General features: G+C 38.5%; 1 protein-coding gene and 1 non-coding gene across 10 annotated transcripts in view; one reads left to right on the top strand and one right to left on the bottom strand.

Moving 5' to 3' along the window:
- Positions 1 to 2,678, bottom strand: part of CCDC18 (coiled-coil domain containing 18) — a 120,050-nt gene extending 117,372 nt beyond the window's left edge. For 7 of the 9 annotated variants that reach the window (XR_008916731.1, XR_008916732.1, XR_008916733.1 and 4 more), the window contains exon 1: positions 1,998 to 2,678. Coding sequence is in view for 5 of the 9 variants with exons in the window: in XM_056819088.1 (XP_056675066.1) it covers positions 1,998 to 2,419 (422 nt within the window). In the remaining 4 variants the exon portion in view is untranslated. Of the gene's footprint in view, positions 1 to 1,225 lie in introns of all 9 variants that reach the window. The other 2 variants (XM_056819090.1, XM_056819091.1) reach the window with 2 other exon arrangements.
- LOC107650989 (uncharacterized) lies at positions 2,644 to 26,286 on the top strand. The gene is made up of 3 exons (XR_008916734.1): positions 2,644 to 20,487; positions 20,623 to 20,720; positions 26,250 to 26,286. It is a non-coding gene; the product is annotated as an uncharacterized LOC107650989 (transcript).
- The last annotated feature ends 1,354 nt before the right edge of the window (positions 26,287 to 27,640 follow it).

Here is a 27,640-nt window from a genome sequence, read left to right as displayed (position 1 = left end):
CTAACTCCATCTCCCATAAAATACCATTTCCTACAACATAATATCTGAATGATAAAAAAAAAAAAGTTGTGTTAATTTAAGATTAACTTTTCCTTCTTGCAGATATCCCTTCCTAATCTTGAAATTGTTCACTTAGGACCTTTAACTTCAGCACATCATTAAACATCTCTCCAATCTGTAAACTCTCAAAAAATTCATCCAGAGACTAACATCCCTTCCTTTGATTCTCCACAAAAACCAAACAAACAAACAAACAAACAAAACGGAGACAGTGTACCTATTGAATAAAAGTGGGGAACCCAACAGTTTACAATCCTAGACTAGTAACTGACCCAAAATCACTTTTCATTAGAAATTTTCAAAGTAACTTCAATCAGATAAGAAAATCTGGCAATGAATAAGCTGGCATTGTTTTTTTTTTGCTTGTTTGTTTGTTTTAAATATATGAACTGATTAGACTCTTGATTCCCCAAATTTGCTTTTGGCTTTAATGAGTGAACTTTTCCAGAGCAGTTGCCCAAAGGTCCCTTATCCATCCCTATCTTACCTTTAACATAGTTTCTAGTTCCTTGTGGGAGAAAAAAGGGAAATACTAGGAAGAGTAGGGGAAAAGTAAAAGATGGGAAAGGCTATTGGAATGGAACACTAACAAAAATTTGGTAGCTATCTTACTACATTTGAACACATGCCTATATTCACTGTAAAACTCTCCGCTTCTCCTGAATTATCAACTAATAAATCTGAAACCTACTGGCATGTCTACATATATAGAGTATGTGATTGTGTACATATGTGCACCCATAAATTCTTAGTGAGTCGTTTACTGGTGAATAGGTTACTTTTTCTCCTCATATAATCATTAAAAGTTCTACTCCTAAAGCAGTTTCCAGTATAATTAAATACAAATAAGTTCATTGCTAAGGAATCAGTATTTTCCTCTCACTCACCTACGTCATTCTCAAAGCCCACGAACAATGAATTTATTCAAGATGACGTTGTCTCCCACACCCACCAGTGGCTGAGAAGTCCTTCCTGCCCCTTCACATCCTCGAGAACATTCATCTCTATCTCAACCCACACCTGGCAGAACTTGATATAATTGGTTGACAGTAATAACTAAGTTTTTTGTTTTTGTTTTTCCCCTCTTCCAGGCAATATTCTTTACGCTCTGCTCTTTCTGATTAAGTGCTTTAGCTTTTTTCCCAGGGCAGAATCAGACACGCACCTTAAAGCAGTTCTCGGATGGAAGCTGCTAAGAGTTGGGGAAGAAGGAGATGGGAAATTCTCCTTCAATCTCCAATTAAGATCTGAACCAGGTCCAAAGATTGGTCTTGACGAGAAAAGGGAGAGAATCTGGTTTCTCCCTTTTCGCGGGGAAAGGGAGCCAACCCCGCTAATCCTATCGGAATCCGACCACCCTAGGGCGGTGACAAACCGATGGCAACTGGAGTTCATGGTTTCTTTCTAGTTGACAGAGTGCTGCAGTAGCGAGCCGGACTAGCCGCTCTCCTTCGGCCCGCCTCCAGACTTCAGTCTCTCCTGGACCAGAACAAATCCCACCACCGGAGCAGTATTTGGTGACAGAACCAAACCCTGTCGCATCCAACACCTCCGTTTCTCTTCTGGTCCACAGCTGCCACGGCCTAAGGCCTCTCTATCAGGCCCCCAGGAGAAAAGGTTGGAGGTACAGCATAAAGAGCATGCCTCCAAGATCACCTCTCTGGTTTGTAACAGCCGCGAAAGCCGTTAAAAACACCCCCTTCCCGACGCTCCTATTCCCGCGCAAGCGCAAAAAACGACCGGGATGCCCTTAGGCGTCTGTGGCCTTTCGGGTATTGTAGTCCATGGAGCGCGACCAAGTTGCGTCTTTCAGCGACCCCAGGAACTACATTTCCCACAATTCTCCGAAGAGGATGGCGGCGGAAGGGGGAACTTTCTTAAAAAGTCCCTTTCAAAGGGGCGTAACTTAGAGAAAGTCCGTGTTCTTTTTTACTCACCAGTTGGCTTTGGCTGGAGGCGACTGAGGAGGCGGCGGCGGCGGCGGCGAAAAGATATTGGGCTCCCAGTAGAAAGGGGCGGTGGCTCCGCCTTCTATTCCCCACCCAAGTGCGGACGGGGCGCGGCCTTCGGTGAGAGGAACTGCTAGGTCTAGGGCTGAAACCTGCAGCGGGGCGGGTGGGGTCTTCGAAGCGGGGGCAGGAGGCGACCTCTGGACGGACATCGGGACCCTGCAGTGAACAGAAGACGGACACCGCCGCAAGTAGCCCGAAGGTCCCGAATCTGTCCAGTTACTGACCATTCCGGTCGAGATGGACGAGCCTGGGGTCTGGATACCCTTATCTCTAATCTGGGCCGCGGTGGCGCTGCCGCCTCCCTCTGTGTCGGGCTTTTCGCCTTCGCTGGACAGCGACTTCACCATCACCCTTCCCGCTGGCCTGAAGGAGTGCTTCTATCAGCCCATGCCCGTCAAGGCCACGCTGGAGATCGAGTACCAGGTAAGCGGCCGCAGACCACCCTGCCGCCTGCCGCCTCCCGCCGCCCGCAGGCGGATGACCCCACCCCCACCCCCCCGCACTTCTGGGACGACCACCTTCACTAATGGGTCAGCAGACTACATTCTGGGGAAAAGAGGGGCCGCCGCTAAAATGCAGCCGCCGCCCCCCACCCCCCTGGCGGGCGACACAGGGCCTGTCACCGCGTCATCGGGCTGGGGGGAAGCCAAGTGGGCGTGACCCGGGTTAAACCATCCGCCCGCTCCTCTTTGCCCCAGTAGGAACCAGGCTGGAACCGGTGATGTCGGTGACTTTTCCCTTTGTTTCATAACATGCCCGTCTCTTTTCTGGCCAGCTCATATCTGCGTGCCTGGATGTTCAGGCTGGGCTGAGAGTAGCAGGATGGTGACCACGCGGAAGACACGTTGTCACTGGGACGAGGGTGTTGGCATTCGCCTGAAATTCTCCCACTCACTTCGCTAAAGTCTTTTGCTTCAGTAAAGCATTCTTCCCTTGGGACCATGTGGTGATTATCTCTGCTGTAAAATCCAACATTTTGGAAAGTTGTCCTTTTTTTTCTTTTAACTACAGTAGGTTTGGGTTAACAGTAAGAACCCTTCTTCCCTCCTTCACTTGTTTCCTGTTTTCAGAGTGTCAACAGCTTCCACTTAAGTTTTATTCACTGCAGCAGAATAGGGGAAAGGGAAAAGTAAATCTGGAATTTGAAGAAATTAAATCAAGATTTTAATTAAAATTTGTAAATTCTTACAAATGTCAGGCCTTTATTCTCTTTGTTAGTGCCAAGCTTTAAAATGATTTAGCTCCTGTGGAGTTTTGTCTTTGCCCCCTACCTCTTTTTGACCTTTTCTACAAATTCTGCTCAGAATTATATTTAGAACATATTGAAGGAGAAAATATCACCTAGTTTCTTGGTCCACACCTGAAAATGGGCATACTTTTCTGCTTTTCTTTTCTTCATATATATATATATATATATATATATATATATATATATATCTTTATTTTCAAGGCGAGTGACAGAAAAGTAAACTGAATCAAAGCACTTGCTAACAGAATCCAATGATGCTTGTAGGCTTCCTTCCAGTCATAAGTTTGTAAAAGCAGAGTCCTTCAATTTTAACTAAACACATTAGAAAAAAAAAATCAAACAAAATAGTGCAAAAAATAAAAACAATTTTATGTTTAGAACAGGTTGGAAAAAAATTTTATACCTGTTTTCTCATGGAATGGGCATTACCAAAATGAGCTTGTAAAGGAATTATGAATTAACAACTCTAAATTTCTTTTTCTAGGGGCTAATTGTTCACTTTGACCAAACATTAAGTTGCTAAGCCCCTATAACAAGAAGGGAAGCCACTTTGCTGGGAAAAAGTTAGGAACACAATAGTTCCTGCCCTCAAAGGGTTTATATTCTACTCTAAGCATATTTATTCTACAATATTGTAGACAAAAAGGTGTGCAAACAGTATAATGAATGGCAAATTGAGAAAGGGTGAAAAGGCACTCGGGTGGGGGGAGAAAAGAGCTGTGATTCAAGGAAGACTTCACAAAAGGGAAATTGCATAACCAAGCCCTGAAAGATAAGGATTTTGAGTGGTGGAGGTGGAATGTCTAGTTCCAAGAATAACTAGTACAATGGTTTAACTGGAACTAATTTAAGATAAGGTTGGAAAGGTGGTCAGAACCCTGATTGGATGAGGACCTCAGTGGCCAAAGAAGGAATTTGTATTTTATCCCCATGTCATTTTGGAGGTTTTTTAAGCAAGTAGATGGCATGAGACCTTCACCTTAAGATTATTTTGGCAGTACATGAAAAATATTTCCATTTTATAATATAAAGGTACCTCATGTAGACAAGGTTTACTTGCCTACAATATATCTGGGACTGGATTTGAACTTAAGGCTCAGCACTCTGTCCACTGTATCACTTAGCTTTCCAGGGGATAGAAAATAGATGATGACCCAACAAAGTTTAGAAAATGAGGAGTCAGTGAAACAGAAAAAGATTGAGGAAAGAGTAGTGTCACTGAAAAACCAGAGGAGGACTGAGTCTCAGGGTCTGAAGGAGCAGAGAGATCAGAGAGCCTAAAGAAAAGCATTGGGTTTAGCAATTGGATTCTTAGGGAAAGTAAGGTCTAAATCGTTGCTAGGGATTAAGTGGTGCCTGATGAAGAAGTCAGAACAGATTGGAGATGTTCCTTTTGAAGAAGTTGACAGTGAAAGGGAAGAGAAAAAGAGAATAGCTTGAGATGCATAATCATTGTGAAGGCTTTTAAAGAAATGCCCCTGAGAATGTTTGCAGAAAGTAAAGAAGGATCAAGTGAATGGGGAGATTGAATATGATTAGAGGATATTGGGGGTATATTATTTTTGATGGCTTATATTTTTCCCAGAAAAGTAGAAAGGAAAGGCATTTATTGGGAGAAAGTGGTGTGTGTAGTGGCATTGGGTGTGTTAGGTGAAAAGAAACAGTTTAGATCCACCTTGAGAATGGAGTTGAATCAACCTAGGCTTTGCAGAGCAGTGAGTGAGTAGTGAAAGTTAAGTGGCAAAGTGATATGACTCTCTCCATTGGTATATATCTGCTTGGGAGAAGGCAGATGGGATGATCCAGACTTGAGGACTGGGAGGGAGGATAAAGGGGCAAGTACATCAAGGGTGGAGAACAATATGTATGTTTCTAGTTAAGCTGATTAAGTTCAAAGGTTGTAAAGAGAGTAAAGTGAAGCCAAAGCTGGGGGTATAGGATAGACTAGGTGACCTCTGGAGTCCCTCCCAACTTCGAGATTCTATGACTAAGCAAATAAAGAGAAATAGAGGTATTCTGAAAGTTTCAGGATAATTTTAGAGTAGAAAAACATGGTGGTACTATAGTTAAATCTGATCTAGCTTTTGAGATCTAATAAATTACCATCCTTGTGGTTAGTGGAGGTGTATTAAAGTGTAGATCATGGGAATTGAGGTTAATGAACATAGTTGGGCAGCCAGGAACACCATTATACATATCTAAGTCCTTGAGCATGAGATCAGAGATAGGAGTAGAGACAAAATCTATGATACAGGCATTGGAAGCAGTATAATCTGGAGGCTAGTAGATCATAGCAACCAGGATCTATTTGGGGAATACAACTGGGATGGAATGGGGAGGATAAACCTCAGAAAAGAAGAGCCTAATGAGGGATGGTAGCGGAAGTGGTATGGGTCTAGACCTATTGGCCAGACTTGATAGTGGGGAATAAGAAGTATGCCAATTCCATGTCCCAGATTACTGTGTTAGGGGTATACTAAAGAAGGATTCCAGTAGTTTATCAAAGTATGGTGGTAGTAACATGGAAAAAACTTATATTAGCACTTCTTAAAATATCCTACATAGATTAAATTGTTCTCACTTAGTGACCTGTAGCAAAGTAGATTTTTTAGATTCTTTTGTTTTATTTTCAGATGTTTCTATCCTAATTCTAGAAATAACAAGAATGACTTAAAGCCAAAAGTGTCAAAATTGTTGCTTTGCCCAAACCAGATTAAAATGTAATTGGGAAGTATTTAACAAAATAAATAAAAATATGATACAATAAGAGCAAAAAAATATTCTATGTAAATACATGAATTTATTAAGACTTACTATTATAATCTCTTCTTAGGAAGGTTTAGTTATGATGTTTTCTCTTTGCTTTGACCTCTAACCAAAAACCTATAGGACTAATAGATTTATCACAGATACTGGCTTGATTTATTGGGTTGGATTATCAGAATTGAACCTAAATTTTCATACATTAAATAAGTTGGGAGAAATGCTCATTCCACTAATATTTATAAAGTTAAACTTAGCACATTATATTTTCCCATTCCAAGCATAATGGAAATGTGAAGATCATATTTTAGTATAAAATCTTGAGATTCTGGGCATGTCTCTTCCCCTTTTGAAGCCTTAGTTTCCTCTTTGGTCATATACAGGTTTATATATATAAATATAATAATTTATGAGAAACAAATGAGATAATGTATGCAAAGTGCTTGGTAAACCTTAAAACTCTTTACCATTTAAGCTATTATTATAGTTCTTAATTCATTATTTCAAAGATCTTTGGTTTTATCAGTAAGGCTATTCCTTTTTATTTCTGATGCTGTAGTTGGAAAGAAATAATTACTAGATCATCAATGCTTTGGTAATGAGTTTGTCTAAGCTTAACTAGACTGCTCCTTGTACAGTTTAGTCCAACATTTTGAACTTTTATCTCACATAGCACTAGTATTACAGGTATGCCTTGTTCTATAGAATAAATCAGTATAGTAAACAATTTTGTAAGTTATGGGAGGAACTGTTGCTTTAAATTAATTTCAGTAATTTTCAGTTCCCTTTGTATTTAGTTTTGAATGATGAAGGCAACTTGGTGGATTCCTTAGAACTCTTGAGTAGAGCTTGGAGGCTGAGCCAGATCAGTGGGAAGTGATTTTTCTATACCATCTCAACAGACTTTTCACCCTGCCCCCCATAACCTTTACTTTCTGAGAGTCATTTTTAAAACAGAAAAGCAGCAAGGACTAGGCAATTGGGTTTAAGGGAGTTGGTCCAGATCACAGAGCTAAGAAGTGCCTGAGGCCAGATTTGAAACTGATCTTTGCCCCTTCAATAGACTTTTAAAGAGACTTTCAAGTCCAACCTACACATCAACCCATTTTACATGGGAAAGGACTTGGACAGAAAAGGGTAAAAGCATCAAACTAGAAATTTTAGAAGACACCAACAGTGGAGTGATATGACCTCAAATTTTTCAAACCTTAAGAAGACCAAAATCCTTCTTAAGTCAACCTGTCCTTTTGCTGATAACAGTCTAAACCTAATGGTAATTTATATAGTTCATACTAATGAATGTCTCTGTATCAGATTCTTGCCTTTCCCATTCTCCTCTTTACAATTTGGGCAATTTCTCATACTTCCTGTTTCAATATTTTTAAGTTACCTTAAAGCTACCATTTTTTCTTTTAATGTATTTTTTTAAAGGCAAGGGTTCTCTATTTCTTAACCAGGCTTTCATATCTTAGATATACTTAACTAAAGAATGATTTGTAGTGTCTGTTGGGTACATAGTACATGGGTATGGGTATGTATGGGTACATACATATAAGGGATATAAAATTATATAACTAAAAACTTTCAAAGTTTGAAGAGACTTCAGAAATCATTTAATTCAATCTAGAATCAATATATGAAAACCCTCTTCAGTATCACTAAGTGACTTAAAGCCAGTGGAACTCACTACCTTACAAAACAGCAGTCAAAATCTCCCTCCCTGAAACTTGTATTTATTACAATAAAGCATTTATCAGTAAATCTTTGTGTACCTGTCACTGTGCCAGGTGTTGGACTAAAAAAAGAGAAAAAATTGCCTTTTCCCTCAAGGAACTTAGACTTCCTTATCTTTTTGTTGTGAAATATAAGTTAAGTTGGTAGAAGAGAGCACTATTAGGGGATCAGAGACTAAAAAGAACTTAGCCTTGGAAAAAAAAGGTAAGAATTCTGAGAGGCAGAAATGAGAATAGTGCATCCTAGGATGGGAGGGAGTATCTTTTTGTAATTTCAGAAAGGCAGGAAATGGAGTGTCAAGTTCAGAAAAGTAGTTCAGTTTGGTTGGAATATAAAGTGAATAAAGAGTATGAATACAATGCAAAATAGTCTAGAAAGGTAGGTTGGCCAGATTGTGGAAGGCCTTAAAATCTGAGCTAAGAATTGTGGATTGTATCCAGGTTGCATCTTTACTTTTTTCTGGCAGTCTGGTCAATCCTATGGAACTTTTCTTAGAATAATGACTTTCTTAGAATAATGATTTTTTTAAACCCTTACCTAAGAATCAATACTAAGTATTGGTTCCAAGGCATAAAAGTGGCAAGGGGTTAGATAATTGGGATTAAGTGATTTGCACAGGATTATACAACTAGTAAGTGTCTGAGGTCAGATTTGAACCCAGGATTCCCTGTCTTTAGATCCACCTAGCTGCCCCTAATAAGGGTGATTAACAACAACAAAAAGAGCCATAATTGCCAGAAATGCTACATTTCAGTTAGAGATTAATGAAAATTAAACATAATGTTTTCCCCATCCAAGTTTACAGATGCCCTGAAATCTTAACACAGACAACTTGGGTAATTCCATTAGACCCCAAGTTAACCTCTCTCTCTCCTGGAGGTTTTATAGAGAAATGTCTCTGAGGAAGTCTGGTTTTGATCAGGCAAGTGACAATAGTCACAATTTATGTAGAGGATGGATTATTAGATGGTGAGACCTGGAAGCAGGATGAACAAATAGGAGGCTCTGTGGGGAGGATAAGACCTTAATCATAATGATGGCTATATAAATGGAAAACACATGAAAAGTCTATATAGGTAGACTTGATATCTGATGGGACATGAAGCATATGAAGTAAGAGGCAAACATCAAATATCAAGGGTGGTTCCAACTTAATAAACCTGGCTAACTGAGAGAATGGTAGTGGCCACCATAGAAATGGGGGTGTTTTCAAAAATGAATATTGAAAAAATTATAAACATGGCTCAAAAGAAGAAAAAAGGACAAAAAACTCTCAACTTACCCCTTTGCAAAGATGTGCCACACTGCACATATTTTAACTTTTTCAGTAAGTTATGCTGGGAATTTTCCCCCTTATTTTGTTTTCAAAAATACTAATTATTATATGTGATAACTATATTTGATGACTCTTGTAATAGAGAGAGAAAAGCAGGCAGGGCTTGAAAGATGCTGGAACCAGAAAACCAGCTGCTGTTGGGAACTGATTTCTGGGTAGCACCTTCTCTCTTCCTCCACTAAGCTGGACTACTTTTAATGGAGTCAATCCGTACCTGACCAGAGGGTGAGGCAACCCCTCCCACCCTTCTTCTTGATTTGAAAATCCTCCCTCCTGTTACACAAACTTTGAGACAGTTCTTCTTTAATCTAAATTATCTAATTTATTTCTTGAAGAGAGAGAGAGCAGGCAGAGGGACCAAGGAGACCCTGCCAGCTGTTCTGTATGGCTACGTTTGATGGTAGGATCAAAACTGTCTTTCAAGGGATATAGTTCCCCTCGGGGAAATTGTGATCCAGGGTGATCTTCAGTTTAGGGCAAACTTTTTCCTTCAGCTCAGGCGGGCAAAAAGGGTATTAGAAGAGATAATCTCCTAACCAGCTCTTTCCAGAGTCTTAGGTAAGAGACTGCCCAGAATCTTCCATGGAATTCTCCCTTCCCCCACGGGCTCCTGAATGTTCCATAGCCCTTCCAAACACATTTTCTTCAACCTTTGCAGGTCTCCCTTGTTCTTGGAAAATTCCTTGTTTACACTCTCTGGGAAAAAGTAGGGAGGAAGCCAGAGGAAAATATAGTGATCGTTTTCTTTAATCTGTTTCTTCTATCCATAACTGTAAAAAGTAACCCCTTCCCATCTCCTGTAATTTGTCTATAATATGACCTTTTTTTATTTGGATCTCTATCCATTGGATGGACAGTTATGTGGTGAAGTGGATAGAGTACCAGGCCTACATTTAGGAAGACTTAATTTCCTCAATTCAGATTTGCCCTCAGATACTTAATTAAATGTGTCAGAGGCTAGGCAAGTCACTTAACCCTTTTTGCCTTGGTTTCTTCATCTGTAAAATGAGCTGGAAGCGGCAGTGACATACCAGTTCAGGATCTCTGCCAAGAAAACCCTAACCAAGGCCATGAAAAGTTAAATATGACTAAAAAAACAATTCTGCAACAACAAATCCATTGGAACTTATTGAAGCTTATGATGAGAGTTGTTGATCTAAACTTTTTTTCCTAGTCTTGTTACCAATTTTCCTAGCATTTTTTTGTAACATAGAAGGTCATTATCTCACTAATTTAATGTTCTTAGTGTTATTGATTACTGTGCTATTATGTTCATTTACTTCTGGGTCTTGTTTTCCTAATTTGTTCTATTCATCAACTTTTTAAAAATTAATAATAAGTAGTGTTTATTATTAGTGTAGTTTGAGTTTTAATAGCACTACACATTCCCTTCATTCCCACCCTCAATCATTTACCTTGAGACTTGGGGTCTTTTGTTTCTCCATTGAATTTTGTCTAGTTATATAAAAGTGTTTAAGAGTCTAAAACTCTACATTTTAGCTAAAGTCTATCAGAGCCCATTTGATGACTATATATGCAATTCTTATTCAAGAGAAATTCAGAAGGGAAAGTCCTTCTCCTGATCACAATACCCTTCTTCATCCAAACAACTTTCAGCTTCTAGATCAGTGATTGTGACATAGAAGACAAAATTCCTTGTCAAAGTAAAACCTAGGATACACAATGTAAGGTTTTTCAAATTTTCAAGTAGAAAAAGAATAATATTCATGCCATATACCCTTTAAGAAAATATCTTCCAGAATCAAACTACTATTTCTAACTGAAAATGTTCCCATTTTTCATTTGGTTACCATAAACAGAGCAAACTCTCATTTGTCCATAACATCTACTATGAGACAAATTTAACTGAATTGTAGAAACTGATTAAGTCTTCCGTTCAAGAGAGGCCAAGGAGGTCTTTAATTCAAGAAAGCACGAGAACTTTAGGCCTTGACACATATTATTTAATATCTTGTAATACAAGACTCTAATGTTATATACTTTCCCCAAAGTAACACCTTGATAATGTTATTATTATTTCACCATATCTGTAATAGCCTCTTTTTTTTGTTGTTAGTAGTTCTCTTATGACCAACCTTCATTTTGAAGTGCAATAATTATGATGTTTTGGTACTCCAGAGTAAGCTTTAATTTGTGTTAGTCTTCCAGTCTTTTCCTCTTAATATTATACTAGTTTGCTCACTTGCCTTTGATTGGAAATTAGCAGTTGCCTGCTAAGTCCTAATGTAAACTAATTATACTCTCAGCCATTATTTGTAGGAAAGTTTCAAACAAAAAACTGGATCAGATAGTACATTGCCACATATGAATTGAACGTTAGGGCATTAGGGAGCTGTCATCATCTCTTCACTTATTTTGAGCTGTAGCTCCTCTTCATCATTGATTCGCCATTTATTCAATTCTTTTCCAATCTGAAGATTGTTTTCTTTATAGGGAACTGAATGAAGCAAATGTTTGAATAGTTTTCTTTGTAGTTCATGATGTACTACACACCCTAAGCAGAAGACTGATTTTTTGTTCTTCCTACTCCTCGCATAGCTTTAAAAATTCCTTTTGTTTTTTGCTAGCATTTTTACAAGTCTCAGCTTATTCTGTTTTAGTGTTTCTAACTATCTGAAAGGGAAGATGATATAAATAGAGGAGAATCTGGGCTTAAGTTTTCTTGGATGAGTGCTGACTTATGTGATCTGAAACAAGTGACCTAACTTCTCACTCAGTCAGTCAGTCAGCAAGCATCCAGTAAACCCCCACAATGTGCCAGCCATTGTGCTAAGCACTTGGGATGGAAGTATTTAAAAAATGAAAGAATGCCTACTCACAAGGACTTACATTCAAAAGGAGTATATGTCAAGTACATATATACAACATAAATATAAAATAGATATAAATATATAAAGAGAATTTGGAAGAAAGGATACTAGTAATTTGGGAGATTCATTCCAGGCATATGGAACCAACATTTTCAAAGGCATAGAGCTAGGAATGGAGGAGCATGGAAGTTTGTGTATATCTCAAAGTTCATGGGAGAAGAATAATGTCCATTAAAGCTGGAAAGACTGGTTGGAGAAAGGTCCTGATAGGCTTTAAAAACTAAACAGAGGAGGGGCAGCTGGGTGGCTCAGGGGATGAGGTTCTAGGTTCAAATCTGGCCTCAGACACTTCCCAGCTGGGGGAACCATGAGCAAGTTACTTAACCCCCATTTCCTAGCCCTTACCACTCTTCTGCCTTGGAGCCAATACATAGTATTGACTATGATGGAAGATAAGGGTTTAAAAAAAATAACTGAACAAAAGGATTGCTATTTGATCATAAAGGCAATAGAAAATTTAATTGAAAAGGGAAATCACATGGTCTGATCTTCAACCACATGTACCTGCTTCTCTCTATTGTATATATATTCATTTTAAAATTGAATTAAATGATAAGACTGTAATCAAATCAATATCTTTAGGCTACTTCCTCTTGATTCTTCAGGCTCAATCAATTTTCTCATCAAAATTTTTTTAAACTGTTCTTTCTAATTAGATCAATAGCTCATACTATTTTTTCTTTGAACCTTTTGAAAAATGGTTTAAAGTCTAGAGTAGACATAAGATGATTATAAATATACCAGTCATTTCTTTTTTTTCACTTCACTTAACAATTCTTCCTACTTGATCAGAATGAGGCCTTAATTACCAGCTCTGCTAATTATTTCTTCTGCCTTTTGAAGTGAATTTATTAGCAAAGACAAGGCAAGAATTTGAGTTATTCTTCTTTTAGTAAGAAAAAATATTCTTCAGACTTCTCAGATTTCCAGAATATGCCTCTATGAGGGCCAAAAGATGGAAGAATCAGGAGATAATGGAATATAAAATTAAAGGAACTTTGTTAATTATAGAATTATAGAACAGAAGTTCCAGGAAGTACAGGAGACCAGGAGAGGGAGTGGTATATTGGAGGGATTAGGTTGAAGTGGTTGGGATTGAGATTGAAAGAATGTGTTTAGGGTTTAGGAAGGGGAATGGGAGTTGGTTTACTCTTAGGTAGCTCAGGATTTAGTATAGGAGATTGTTTGCTAGGTTAGAGAATATGCAAGATTAGACAAATAATGAGTAGATAGAGGTTATGATTCTACCTCAAAATTGTCCGTTTGGGGCTAATCTGATCTCCCCTTCAATTTTTAGTTTAAAGCTTTCTTAATTCAATCCTGTCTCTAAACAAATATATTCTTCCCATTCCATATTACATATACTCCAACTCCAACTAAGAATCTGTTTTTCTAGTATCTTAAGCCATGGTCCAGAAAATCAAATTCCATATTCCAATGCCATCTTCTTAACCAACAATCAACATTCTGTATCATTCTTTCCCTTCAAAAGTTCAAGTTTCATTTACAAAGATTGATTAAAACTTTACCTGTACTTTTTTTCAGTTCACTCCTGAGATTTTATAGTCTCTAGATATTATTTCCATGTTTTCCCTGCCATTATCATTCATGCCAACATTAATCACCAGAAATATGTAAGCATCGAATAATTTTTATTTAACCATAGGATGGCTCTTTATCATAAGTGCTATATCCAAAATTGCCTCAGGAAAACATGTAAGAACCTTTAGATGCTGATTTAAAATGCCCCCTTTCTCAGAATCACTTTCATCCTACTTTTCTTTTTTGCCTGCTTTGGGTAGAAACACAAATTTAGCACAGTTCCTGGAGCCAAATTTCTAGAAGGCTTCCTGGCTTTTTGTACCTTTGGAAACCTCTGAAGTTTCGGCTCTTCGCAGTCCTTCTCATAATTCTGATGCTAACTCAGGCTCCAGTCACCTATTGGCTTCCAGGAATGACATTTTTTTTTTAACCCTTACCTTTCATCTTAGAATTCATGCTCTGAAGTATTAGTTCAAAGCAGAAAACAGAAAGGGCTAAGAATTGGGGTTAAGTGACTTGTCCTTTGGTCACATAGTTGGGAAGTCTCTGAGGTCAAATTTCAACCCAGGACCTCTTGTCTCTAGGTCTGACTCTATTCACGGAGCCACCTAGCTGCCCCCAGGAATGACTTCCTAAAACAGTCTTCCAAACCTTCTAGGAACAGCAAAGAGTAATAGATGAATATATTGAAGAGGATTGAAGAGGTATGGGGAATAAGAAAGGGTTTGTAACAGGGAATGGAGGAGTTGAAAGGACAGAGGAAATATGGTTGCTGGTGAGGTAAAAGGAGAGAGGTACCCTGCTGAGAGACTGTGAAATTTCCTCTTTTCTCTCAACCCACAAGAGAGGTACCCCTGGGTAAGGTAAGGTTAGGTTAAGGATGACAGTACCAGTGTTTTGAGTGACTTCTGGGAAATAGTGGAGTTTACTCCTCAAGGCTTGACTGATAGTTAACCCCAGAAGTCTCCCTTGTCCAGCAGGCAGACTGTCACTGTTGGCTTTCATTGTTTTATGCTAGGCTAAAGGCTAACTTAGCCATATGAAGATTGGATTTGTCTCTCCCCTGATTGTAACAATGAAGGTACTTAGCTCTTTCTTTATTGTAAAGATTAAATTGTAATCCCCTGTCTATTTTTAGATTTAAATCCCCAAAAGTGTAAACCCAGTATTTAAAGTAGATCTACCCATTTTAACCACCAAAAGGTGTGAACACCCATTTCATACATTTGAGTGGGAGGTCTATGACCCATGTGTGAAAGAATGGGAAGTCCTGGAGAAAAGCATCTGCTGTGATTGGTAGACATAAAATTTAGGGGAGGTGACACAAGAGAAAAAGGTCTTTAAATAGTGGAAAACTGAGACACACTGGATTCATCAGTCACTCAGAGTTGGACTGGAAGACAGACACTCAGACTTGGAGTGAATACACTTGGCTGTGGAACTGGACCCCTGGAGGAGTTTGTGCAGGAGACATTAGACTGCTTTCCTTTTCGACCGTGGTGAGTGTAAAGGCGGACTTCTTTCCTTGCCCTTTCTGGAAGTGTGAATCTCCAAGAAAGGCTCATCATCTTGAGACTCCTTTCCCCTGACTGGTGCCTTAGAATTTTCTAACTGATTCAGAGGAAGCCAAAGTTCGTTCTCTCTCTCTCTCTCTCTCTCTCTCTCTCTCTCTCTCTCTCTCTCTCTCTCTCTCTCTCTCTCTCTCTCTCTCTCTCTCTCTCTCTCTCTCTCTCTCTCTCTCATATCTTCCCTCTATTATAAAATAAACTACCATAAATTACATTTTATTTTTAGTAATTCATTTTGGGATTTAGAAATTAAATCCCTGACGACCACCAATTAAATACTAAGTCCAACCACATAAAATTTAACAGCCACCGGTCTCTCTTTCTTTGTTCTCCCTTCAATATGAATCTGACTTCGATCTTCTATTTTTTAAGTAGTTTAATTAGCGTAGATCAATAAAGGGAATAGGTAAGTGGGAATAGGAGACCCTTGCTGCTTCTTCAGCTGAGCCAAGATGGCTCAGCTTCCATTTTCTTTGTTTCCTTCCTAACTAGTCACTATCTCTGTCTTACTAAACAAAAGGCAAGTGTCTTTCTTGGGAAGGTCAAGGGATAGAAAGGATCTTCATGGTGGCCCCCTGAAGTTAAGGATCAACTTTCAACAGCTTACTTTTGTCTAGTTCTTTCTCTAATGGATGCTCTCACAGGAACCTTCTTCTCCAGAGTAAGGGAATGGAGGCAAGGTATTCCACAGGTTGGGATATAGAGTTCCTGGTCTATGCTCCACACTCAGCTGAGTTCAGAGGGCAAAGACTCTTCAGTCAGCCAGACCCTTCAGTTAGCCATTTTCCCTACAATCCTCTTTCTCTCCACCTGTCACTCCCCATCCTGATCACATTCCAACCGCTGTCTGCTCCACCTCACTGGGCAAAAATGCCAAAACTTGATTCAGTTTTCCTTTCCACAAAAGCTAGCCTAAGCAGTTCTCTTTCAAACTTCCTCATGTTACCTGGCTTTCTTTTATGTGGGAGTGAACACAGGGTTAGGACTGTGACTGAGCTTAGAAATCTTTTAATTAGACAGACACATACATGAAACATAAACATGATGTAGAATAAGCCGTAGGTCCAAGAATTGGTGGAAGAAAATATATTTTCTAGGGCTGTGCCATTGAAGGGGGCCCAGCCTGCAGCTAATCAGAGAAGCAAAGCAAACACTAATCAGAACAGTGAGGTGGGACTTTCTTTAGAGCATATGTTCTTGCAGGTTTGAGAGGGAACCTGAGGGATTGATCTTTTATGTTTTGTCTCAATTACAAGTCCCAAAGTCCCTTGTACATAAAGAGAAAATGCGTAGTGAACTGAATAATCAGAAATTTTTTTTCAAGACTACAAAAGCCACTTTTTTCTTCTGGAGAATTTACAGGAAAATTTATAAGCAAATCATGATTTAGTCTTATACATCTACACATAGTAGAAAAAATAGAGTTGTTCTGTTTGGTGCTTCAACTTTTCAAAAACATATAAATGCTAGCAAAATAGATTCCCATCTAGTTATAAAATGTGTGTAGCCATTTGGATTAATTTGAACAGGAAAAAAAAATTAAGACACTGTAGAAAATCTTTTTAAAGACAACAGACTTAAAAATCATACCATCAGCAACATATAGTACTTTCAGAATAAAAGTTTAAAAAAAAACTTTGATTGATTGAATATGTTGAATGGGATGAGAGGATGAGGGTAATTCAGTAAGAACTGAGAGGAAGAAACAATCACTCCAAGCTATAGTGGTCAAGAAAATATTTATGAAGAAACACCTTAAGCTGGTAAGAATGGGTTGGCTTTGGAAAGGTGGTGAAATAGTGATATTTCATGATAACAATCCAGCATACATAAGATCAGAAATGAAAGATGCAGTCTTAACAGGAGTGTACATATTAGAGAATGATGGGAGATAAAAATGGACAAGTAGGGTCACAAGTAGATAGGGACAGACATTGGACGGCTTGAAGCCCATCCCAAATAATGGGGTTTTATTCCATAGGCAATGGGGAACTGTTGAAGAATTTTGAGCAGAGAAGTGACATGATAGGATACCATTTTAGAAAGTTTCATCTAGCAATAATGTACTAGGTGGGTGAATAGTTGTTTACTTGTAGGAAGTAAGGGATAGAGTAAATTTCATGGATTTGTTTGAAGAGGAAGAGGAGAATTTGGATACCAGCCCTGGGAGAAGATTCTGAGGAGAGAAGGATTGTGAAAATTTTACTGGCATTAATAATGGTCATTCACTCTCTGACTGAGCTGGAAGGAGGTTTTGCTCTGGCAGGTTTTTCCTTGGCAGTCCTAATCTCGTGGAGTGATTAGTGATCCTTGGTTTGAGAATCTGCTTTGGAGTGGACTGTTTGCCCTGAGGTACAGAGACCATCTGGCTGTGATCCATATGTCAAAAATCCACTTGGTCAAGGTAATCCCAAAGACTTGGGACTTCGAGTTATCTAGTGAAGCCAACCCCAGGCTTTAGGTAAGGGCTCAAATTCACCTCTGAGTCCTTTCCTATTCCTCTTTTTTGTTCATCCGTATTAGGTAGGTTTATAATCAGATAGCTTTGGGGATTTTTAGATAAGAGCAGGAAGATATAAGAAGGGCTTGAGAAAAACAGAAGAATGAACCCCTCGAGACGGCGTATAGATTGGAGGGGAGGAGATATAGCTGGATAGATTTAGGTCTGTATTTATCATTTCCCTACCCTTAATAAACTTGTTTTTACTACTTTTAAAGGTTGTGCTTTACTGGCCCTGGGGAGTTCCTAAGTGGGTTTTATCATCTCTCATCCATCTAAGAAGGATTTTTATTTCATATTCTCATCCTGTCATCAGAACTTCACAATTTAGCTGCTTTCCCCATATCTCTCTAATATAATGACTGTTCTGTCAGAGGTCATTAGTGGTTTCTTCTTTCATTAAACCTAGTCAACTTTTGTTAGTCTTCATCCATAACTTCTCTGTAGTATTGAACACTCGAATACCTTCTTTCTTTTTTCTTCTTCTCACTTGGATTATGAAGCAACATTCTATCATAGTTCTCTCCCACCGTTCTCCTTTGTTGGCCACTCTTTATCTTCCTAATCCTTTAATATTGGTATTGCATATTATTCAGTAGTTGGCCACCATCTTCACCGTAAATATTATTCTTCCTGTTGACTCCCAGATCTATATTTCTAGTCCTAACTAGCCCATACCTACATCCCTACCTTTCTATAAGGCATCATCAAGACAGTAGATTCTCTACTGGCACCTCTAACTCAACATTCCCAGAATCCTATTTATTTGAGTTTCTCCCAAACCTGCTCTTCCTCATGGCTCTGTTTTAAACCTTGGTTTTATTATCTTCAGCCTTTATTTTTTTCCATACCTCTTGTGGTCAGTCTCTTGCCAAGGTTTGTCCCCTCTGTTTCCATGACCATCACTCTTGTACAGGCCTCATTACTACGTGCCTGAACTATTACAACCAATTCCAACAGATATTTCTGACTTGTCTTTTCTGCTGCTCCCGAAGTCATCCATTGTACTGGATTAATTTACGTTATGGAACATTTCTATAATTCACATTTTGAAATCATGGAATAATTACATGATTCATGCCATTCAACGCTGTAGAGAAATATTAATTAAGAGTTCATTCAGAAATAGAGTTAAGTAGCATAATTTATTGTTAGATACATGAGAGATTAACAAGTTGAGTTTCTTTAAATATGAATGGAATCTCAGGAATGATTGATGGGAGAGAATTTTCTCAGGGAGCTTTGAGAAAGGCAGTTGATCTAAATGCTCTCACTTTTTGGGCTGACCTGATCAAGGTTAGATGATCCAAAGAGAGCAGCTCTTCGAGGTTGGAAAATCTTGGTGAATTTATACCAAGAATAACCCATCTTATCCAGCCAGAGAAGAGGAGTTTGTTGGGTGCAGTACTTGTGACTGCCCTAATAGGTGGCAGTAAAGTCTGACCTGTTGAGTGGAGAAGGCAGTGAAATCTCTAACCAGCTGGAAATCACATCTGAGCAGCAAGAAAGAGAAACCTGACTTAATCTTCTTGTTTATAAGTTTATATTTAGATTAGGATAGTTAGATAAGGATTTGGGGGTTTTAGATAAACTAGGAAGAGAGAAAAACTTTGACTTTGCCAAAGAAGAAGCAGGTCTTTGCAGACCAGATTTGTTGGGTGGTTATAGTAAGATTTATTAGCATAGGGACCTTCAAAATATAAGAATTGCCTTTCTACCTGTTTTCCTTTTATTATCCCTTCCTCTAAATACAATACATATACAATCTACAATAAATATATTTTTATATAATAGGCCTGAGCCAGAATTCTTGAGGTATTGTTTAGAGAAGCAATCTTTCTTAACAGTCAAAACCAACAGCCTGTCCACTCAGAACACAGGTATTGGAAATACCTATACCAATACCAACAATCAATAAGGGTCAATAACCCTTATTACATTTGGCGAGCCAATTTTGGGACCAAAAGAACCTGTTAACAAGAAAAATACTATTTATATTTCAAAAGTCAGATATAGACTGCCTAGGTCCTCAGCTCCCCTTCAGCACCATGGAGATTCAAAATAGCAGTGTTTCTCCCACTTCCAGCACAAATTGTCACAGAAGCGGGGTCTGCAGTGACTCAAACATTGACAACAATGTGGTTCAGATTAAAATATCTGAATATGGGAAATCTTACCCAAATGGTTAACAAAACAATTCGAGGGTACATTAGGGGGATACCTCTGCCCAACCCTCCATACCAGATATTGTGTTTATCATTTTTGGACATCCTATACTGGTTTCTGTTAGGATGTCTGGGGATGTTGGTGCCTTCCCTCTGTAGGATGTCTGTTATTTACATCCTAAATTGGTTCATATCATCGAAACTAAAACAGATCAGGGATTTGAAGATGTGATATCTGGAAGGGGTCATAAATTGACAAGGAAAATTAAGTGAAGAGATGAGGAAGAAATTGAATATGACCACCAACAGTCACCTGTACAAACAAAACTTGAGCAGGATATAGCAGAGCTAGAAAACTCTGTATGTGTTGGGGGGGAGGGGAGTGCATTCCCACTGCAAGAGGTTCCCATGGTGATGAATAACAAAAAGCTGGTTACTGTCAAACAAAAGAAAAGCTTCATTCAAATGGATCTCAATAGTTTTAAGAAACATACTCCCTCCTTTGAAGAGAATCCTATCATAATTATAAGAAAATTCAAGAAGATAATAAAGCAGTAGTATGATCCCATTTATACTAACATGAGCATATTAATGGATGAATTATTGACAAAATAAGAAAAGGGAAAGATAGTTTCAGAAACAGCAGAGTGGCCAGAATTTTCCCCAGGTTGGGACATGAATATTCCTGTGGATTATGAAAAATTTTAATTAAATGAATTAGCCTTCATATAAAAACTACTTTATAAAAATTTTTCTCAGCATTTTAAATGAGTCTTTCCTTTTTCTTTTTTTCTCATCACAGGTTTTAGATGGAGCAGGATTAGACATTGATTTCCACCTTATGTCTCCAGAAGGTAAAACCCTCATTTTTGAACAAAGAAAATCAGATGGTGTTCATAGGTAAGTAAGCTGTCTAGATTGGTGATTAGATAAGCAAGATAAGAGTGAATGGTGATTCAATACAGTTAATAAGCTGATTTTCCTTTTGACAGATTACATATACATGTGATGCAATTTACACAGAGATGATTTATTCATCTAGACATTTATTGTCAGTATATCCAAAGTCAGCTTGTGATGCAGAGAAATCAATCTTTATCTCATTTTATTGTTACATGTTATTGGAGAGTTTTGTATTTTAAGCAGAAACAGTGATGGCCAACTTGACCCCTTACCCTTTTCAGTAGTTAAGCAGCTAGGTGACACAGGAGTCAGAAAGATTTGAATTTGAATCCTTCCTCATATACTTCCATATACACTTACCAGCTGAGTGACCCTGGACAAATTACTTACCCTTTCTCAGCATCAGGTTTCCTTATCTATAAAATGAGGAATACTAATAGCACCGTCTTCACAATAAAAAGGTTTTGTGGGGATTAAGATGAGCTCATATACATTAAGCTCTTTGCAAGTCTTGAAATGCTATGTAAATGCTAGGTATAACAATTGGTAATTTCTTTTTTTTCTAACCCTTACCTTACTGTCTTAGAAGCAATACTGTATATTGGTTCCAAGGCAGAAGAGCAAGAAGGGCTAGGCAATGGGGGTTAAATGACTTGCACAGGATCACACATCTAGGAAGTGTCTGAGGCAAGATTTGAACCCAGGACCTCCCAACTCTAGACCTGGTTCTCAATCCATCAAGCCACCCAGCTGCCCCAACAGTTGGTTATTTCCAAAAAGCCCAATATCCCCTCAAAGAATGATGACATACCACCATAAAGCATGTACAGAAGAATGCCACAAGTTCTGAGACAATTCAAAAAATTTTCTGAGCCATCATAGAATCATTAGAGCAAGACTTCTATTGGTTCCTGTCAAAGAGGACTGTACTCATTTGGATTTTTAAAATAAATTGTTATTTTATAATTATACCTCATTATACTTGCACAAAGTTAATAACTGGGAAGTTTTAAAAAGATAAAGGTATGGATTTAATCTTAGAAAATAGGAATGAGAAGAGCATTGAGAAGAGTATTGAGAACCCTATAAGACTGAAAGAGAGAACAAAAGTCACAAAATACTGGAGTTAGAAGGATTCTTTAAGTGAATATATTCAGAGCTACAAAAGTCCCAGAAAAGATGAATTTAAATAATTGAAGAGATGTGGGCTGCCAAGCCAATAGTCACAATATGGTGATAATCATAAATAAAAGTATTGAATATCTGAGGGAAAGATATAGGTTATTTCAGTTACTAGACAGAAGCACACACACACACACACACCCCCCCCACCGCACCATTGAACAACTTGATGTCCCTCCTTCAATAGAGGAAGTCCAAAAAGCCATTCAACAAATGAGTGCAGGCAAGGCCTTAAATGGTAAAGACGGGATCCCAACCGAGGTGTACAAGGCCTTAAATGGAAAGGCACTCCAGGCATTCCACATAGTGTTGACCAGCATATGGGAAGAGGAAGACATGCCCCCAGAACTCAGAGATGTCTCCATGGTAGCCCTATACAAGAACAAAGGCGTCTCACTACTCTCCACTGCTGGAAAGATCCTCGCCCATGTTATACTCAACAGACTCCTGTCATCTGTTTCAGAACAGAACCTGCCTGAATCACAGTGTGGCTTCCAACCAGATCGTAGCACCATCGACATGGTCTTCACAGTGAGGCAAATGCAGGAAAAATGCCTTGAGCAGAACCTGAGTCTCTACATTGTTTTCATAGACCTGACAAAAGTGTTCAACACAGTGAACAGGGACGCATTGTGGGTGATACTCAGCAAGCTCGGTTGCCCAGAAAAATTCGTCAAACTGATCCAGCTCTTTCATGTCGACATGACAGGGGAAGTCCTATCTGGTGGAGAGACTTCCGATCGCTTCAACATCTCCAGTGGCATGAAAAAAGGCTGTGTCCTTGCTCCGGTTCTATTCAACCTATTTTTCAACCAGGTATTACAACATGCTGTGATGGATCTAGACCTGGGCATCTACATCAAATACTGACTGGATGACTCACTATTCAACCTTCGCCACCTGACTGCAAAAACAAAGACAACAGAGAGACTCATCCTGGAAGCTCTCTTTGCAGATGACTGTGCTCTCATGGCCCACCAAGAAAATCATCTCCAAACCATTGTGGACAGGTTCTCCACCGCAACAAAACTGTTTGGCCTGACTATCAGCCTCAGCAAAACACAGGTGCTGTCCCAACCTGCACCAGGGAGGCCAACGAACCAGCCATGCATTACAATCGACAGCACGCAGCTTTCTAACATCAACACTTTCAAGTACCTGGGCAGCACCATCGCCAACGACGGGTCCCTAGACCACGAGATTAATGCCAGGATCCAAAAGGCCAGCCAGGCACTTGGGCAGCTGCGCTGCAAAGTCCTCCAACATAGAGGTGTAAGCACTGTGACGAAGCTCAAAGTGTACAACGCAGTAGTCCTCAGCTCGCTCCTGTACGGTTGTGAGACATGGACACTGTACCGGAAGCACATGAAGCAGCTGGAGCAATTCCACCAACGCTCTCTCCGGTCAATCATGAGGATCCAATGGCAGGACCGAATCACCAATCAGGAAGTCCTCAACAGAGCCAACTCCACCACCATCAAAGTCATGGTCCTCAAAACCCAGCTACGATGGTCTGGACACGTCATCCGCATGGACTCACAGCGAATACCAAGACAGGTATTCTATGGTGAACTGTCAGCTGGACTCAGGAAACAAGGCCGACCAAAGTAAAGATTCAGGGACCAGCTAAAGTCCAACTTGAAGTGGGCTGGCATTACACCAAAGCAACTAGAACTCACTGCCTCTGACAGAAGCAGCTGGCAAACCCACATTAACCAGGCCGCCACCACCTTTGAAGATGAGCGACGTCGACATCTTGCCGCTGCGCGTGAACGCCGACACCAGGCCACAACTGCACCTCCGGTAATAACTGGCGTCCCATGCCCCATGTGCCACAAACTCTGAGCCTCAGCCTTTGGACTTCAAAGCCACATGAGGATACATCAACAGATGATAATGCACAAAGACAATTGTCATTCTCGGTGAGAGACTACCACTTGAAGACAGAAGCAGGACAATAGAATTTGGAAATTACTACATGGCCAAATGAACTCTGAAACAGTAGGAGAAAAAAAGAAACAGAAGGTTTAGGTTGACAAAAAAAAATCTGTCTTTAAACAATTGTGAATTTAATGTGTTGAGAAAAGTATTTAATAAGAATGATATTTAAGAGAGATTTGTAATGGGCTGAAACTGGAGATACATTTAAAAATTAAATATGCTAGGCAAATATTTCAGTGTTTCAAACCTCTACAACTTTGATGTAGGCATTCCCTCTACCAGCATAGATTACCAACCCCTGCAGCCAAAAACTACTTTACCTTATGACCAACCTGGCACTGAACCTCTCTGAACCTTAGTCTGCTTCTTTGACCAATTACTTTGGGGTCTCTGAATTTCCTTCTAGATGTATGATCTTATTGTCCTAGAGCAAGATGCTTATGAACCCAAGGTGACAGGATCAGTATTCACCCAGACCTTCAGGTTCATGAGTGCGCACACACATATATGCATACATAGACACCCCTAACCTTCTTGGCTATAGACTAGATTTTTATGCTATTTTAAATGATTTCTATTCAAATCATTCCAAATGTGACTAGGTACTAAATATATCCTTATCTTAGTTTGGCATTTGGCATAAATCTAATAGTGGTGATACTTTTACACCAGGAATTTGTCTTTTTGTATCATGGTCGTCTTTGGCAGTCTGGTGAAGCCTGTTGTTTACTCAGAATACTGTTTTTAAACAATTGAAAGAAATGATAAAGTTTAGTTTAAAGCTTAGCAAAACTAAACAATAATCTTTTTTTCCTTCTCTAACTTCAAAAACCTTAAAAGATTGCATGCCTTTGGATCCAGCAATACTACTACTGGGTTTGTACCCTCAAAGAGATTTTTAAAAAATGGAGATGGACCTATTTGTACAAAAATATTTATAGCTGTACCTTTTTGTGGTGGCAAAAATTTGGAAAATTTATATAAACATATATATAAATGTCCCTCAGTTGGGGACTGGCTGAACAAATTGTGGTATATGATGGTGATGTAATACTATTTTGCTATAAGGAATGATGAATTGATGGATTTCTATTAAGAACTGGAGAGACCTACATGAGCTGATGCATGTGGAATGAAATGAGGAGAACCTTTGATTCTCTGGACTTCAATTTCCTCAACTGTAAAATGAGGGGGTTAGGTTAGGTAAGCTCTAAGGACCTTTCTAACTCTAATTTCCTCATTGTATGGAGTTCTAAGAAATTATGTGTGAACATTCTATAAAGAAGGGATTCTCTTTTTGGAAAAATCTAGAAAGACACAAACTGATGCAAAGTGAAATGAGTAGAACCAGAAGAACATTTTACATAGTGACAGCAATATTTTTTAATGAACAACTATGAATGGCCTAGTTATTCTCAGAATGCAATGATCCAGTGACTCATAATGAAAAATACCATCTGCCCTCCAAGAAATAACTGAGTCTAAATGTAGTCTGAAACATACTCTATTTCACTCTTTCTATCTTTTTTGAGATCTCTTCCAGAAATGACCAATATGGAAAAATATTTTACATGATTGCACATATAAAGTCTGGATCAGATTGCTTATCATCTCAGGGAGAGGGACGAGTGGCAGAGGATGAGGGAGGATGGAAAAAAGGGAGAGAATTTGGAACTCAAAACTTTCAAAAATTGAATGTTAAAAATCGTTTTTATAGGTAATTGGGGGCAAATTATTTTTAAAAAGAAGGCAGCATTCTTAACCTGGGGGTCTGTGACTTTTTTTTTTTAATTTTTAAAACTGGATTTCAGAATAATGGGTTTCTTTTTGAAATCCTATGTATTTTATTTATTTAAAAACATTATTTTTCAAAAAAGTACATAGGCTTCACCAGACATCATAGAGGGCTTCCATGATACAAAAAGGCTAATAGTTTTCAGTGTAAAATATCCCTCCTATTGGAAAAAATAGTTTACACCAATTGTTAACTCAGGTAGTTCTATAAATTAGTAGCTTATTCACATTCAGATTGAACTGAGTGAAAATCATCCAAAATTGCACAGCATCAGAGGTCACAGAAATATTGTGTTTTTAAAGTAACTTTTGAGTTTTTACCTTTTTTCCTCCCAAAAAAAAAGATTGAGTTAAGGAAAATTATTGTCTTTATCATGCACTGACTGATATTTCTCAAAATTCACAGGATAAATGGTAACCAGCTCTGGTTTAATCTTTATTTAAACATATTTTTCTTGTTTTTCAGTATGAGACCATGAATCATTTAAAGTTGTTTCTCCAGTTACTATTAACTCCAGTTACATATGTTACTGTTATTGATGTACCTTCTTATTATACTATAGCATCAATCTAGGAAAAGAATCTAACTCGAGATGTGTTTTTATGCAGTGTGGAGACAGAAGCCGGGGACTATATGTTCTGCTTTGACAATACCTTCAGCACCATTTCAGAGAAGGTAATTTTCTTTGAATTGATCCTAGACAATATGGGTGAAGAGGAAGAAGAACAAGAAGACTGGAAGAAATATGTGACAGGCACAGATATGTTGGATATGAAACTGGAAGACATTCTGGTAAGTATAACAGCATATTCTTTTATAGCATGACCACACAGCTAAGAAATTTCTGAACTGGACCTTTAAATCAGGTTCCCAATTTCTAAGCCCAGGACTCTTCTACATAGAGAAGCCACAATGAATTTTACTAATTTCCAAACACGATCATTTTAATTTAACTATGCATAGCACTTTAATTTTGTAGAAAGGACACGATTATGTGATATCCTTTAGCATTAGAATTGCAAGATTAATTAAAGTTATATTCAGAAAGATAGAGATCAAGCTAGAATACTAAATGATTCCAATTACGTGTGTGTGTGTGTGTGTGTGTGTGTATGGTTGGGTGGGGAGGCAGCTAGATAGTGCAGTGAATAGAGTGCAGAGCCTATATAGTCAGAAGACTCATCTTTCTGAATTCAAATCTGACCTCAGACTTTCTAGCTATATGATCCCAGACAAGTCATTTAACTCTTGTCTCAGTTTCCTTATCTGTAAAATGGGCTGGAGAAGGAAATGCCAAACCACTCTAGTATCTTTGCCAAGAAAACCCCAAATCAGGTCATGAAGAATTGGGCACAACTGAATAACAATAATAAAATAGTTGTGCATATGTGTGTGTGGTTAGCCCATTCATAACTGCTACATGTTATATTGTTGACCAACCTTATTTCCATCATTCTGATTCTTAAATGCCAACATGTAATACTCACCTTCATCCTTGAGTTAAATTGCAGCTCTAGTATTTTGCAATCATAAAATTGCAGAGCTGAAAAGAAAACTGAATCAGACTCTCATAGATGAGACCCAGGGAAATTAAAGTGACTTATTGAAAAATCATATAAAATTAATACATATTAGACAAGGATATTATAATAAACATTATTTGTTCATATTCTGGCTTAGGCAGTAAATTAAAATCTTTGATTTGCTTTGATAGATGGCTTGATTTTTTTGGTAATTTTCCCCCCATCTCAAATGTGTTCCTTCACTGAAAATTCAAATGCCAGCTGATCAAATCTATTGGAGCATTACTCCATACAGTTTCTTGAAACATTCTACCAAATATAGTTACCATTTTCTTCTTAAAATTCTGATTTAGATATGCTTTTAAAATTATATATTTTGAGGGAAATACATCTATTTCCGAGATCATTCTCTCCCATGTTATGACTTATATAGCATAATTAGTGCATCATTTTGGTGATCTAATGGGAGAAATTGG

Source organism: Monodelphis domestica, chromosome 2, assembly GCF_027887165.1.
Source record: "Monodelphis domestica isolate mMonDom1 chromosome 2, mMonDom1.pri, whole genome shotgun sequence".
Taxonomy (NCBI): Eukaryota; Metazoa; Chordata; class Mammalia; order Didelphimorphia; family Didelphidae; genus Monodelphis; species Monodelphis domestica.
Note: the sequence above shows the minus strand (reverse complement) of the source record. Positions and strands in the feature narration are given on the sequence as shown.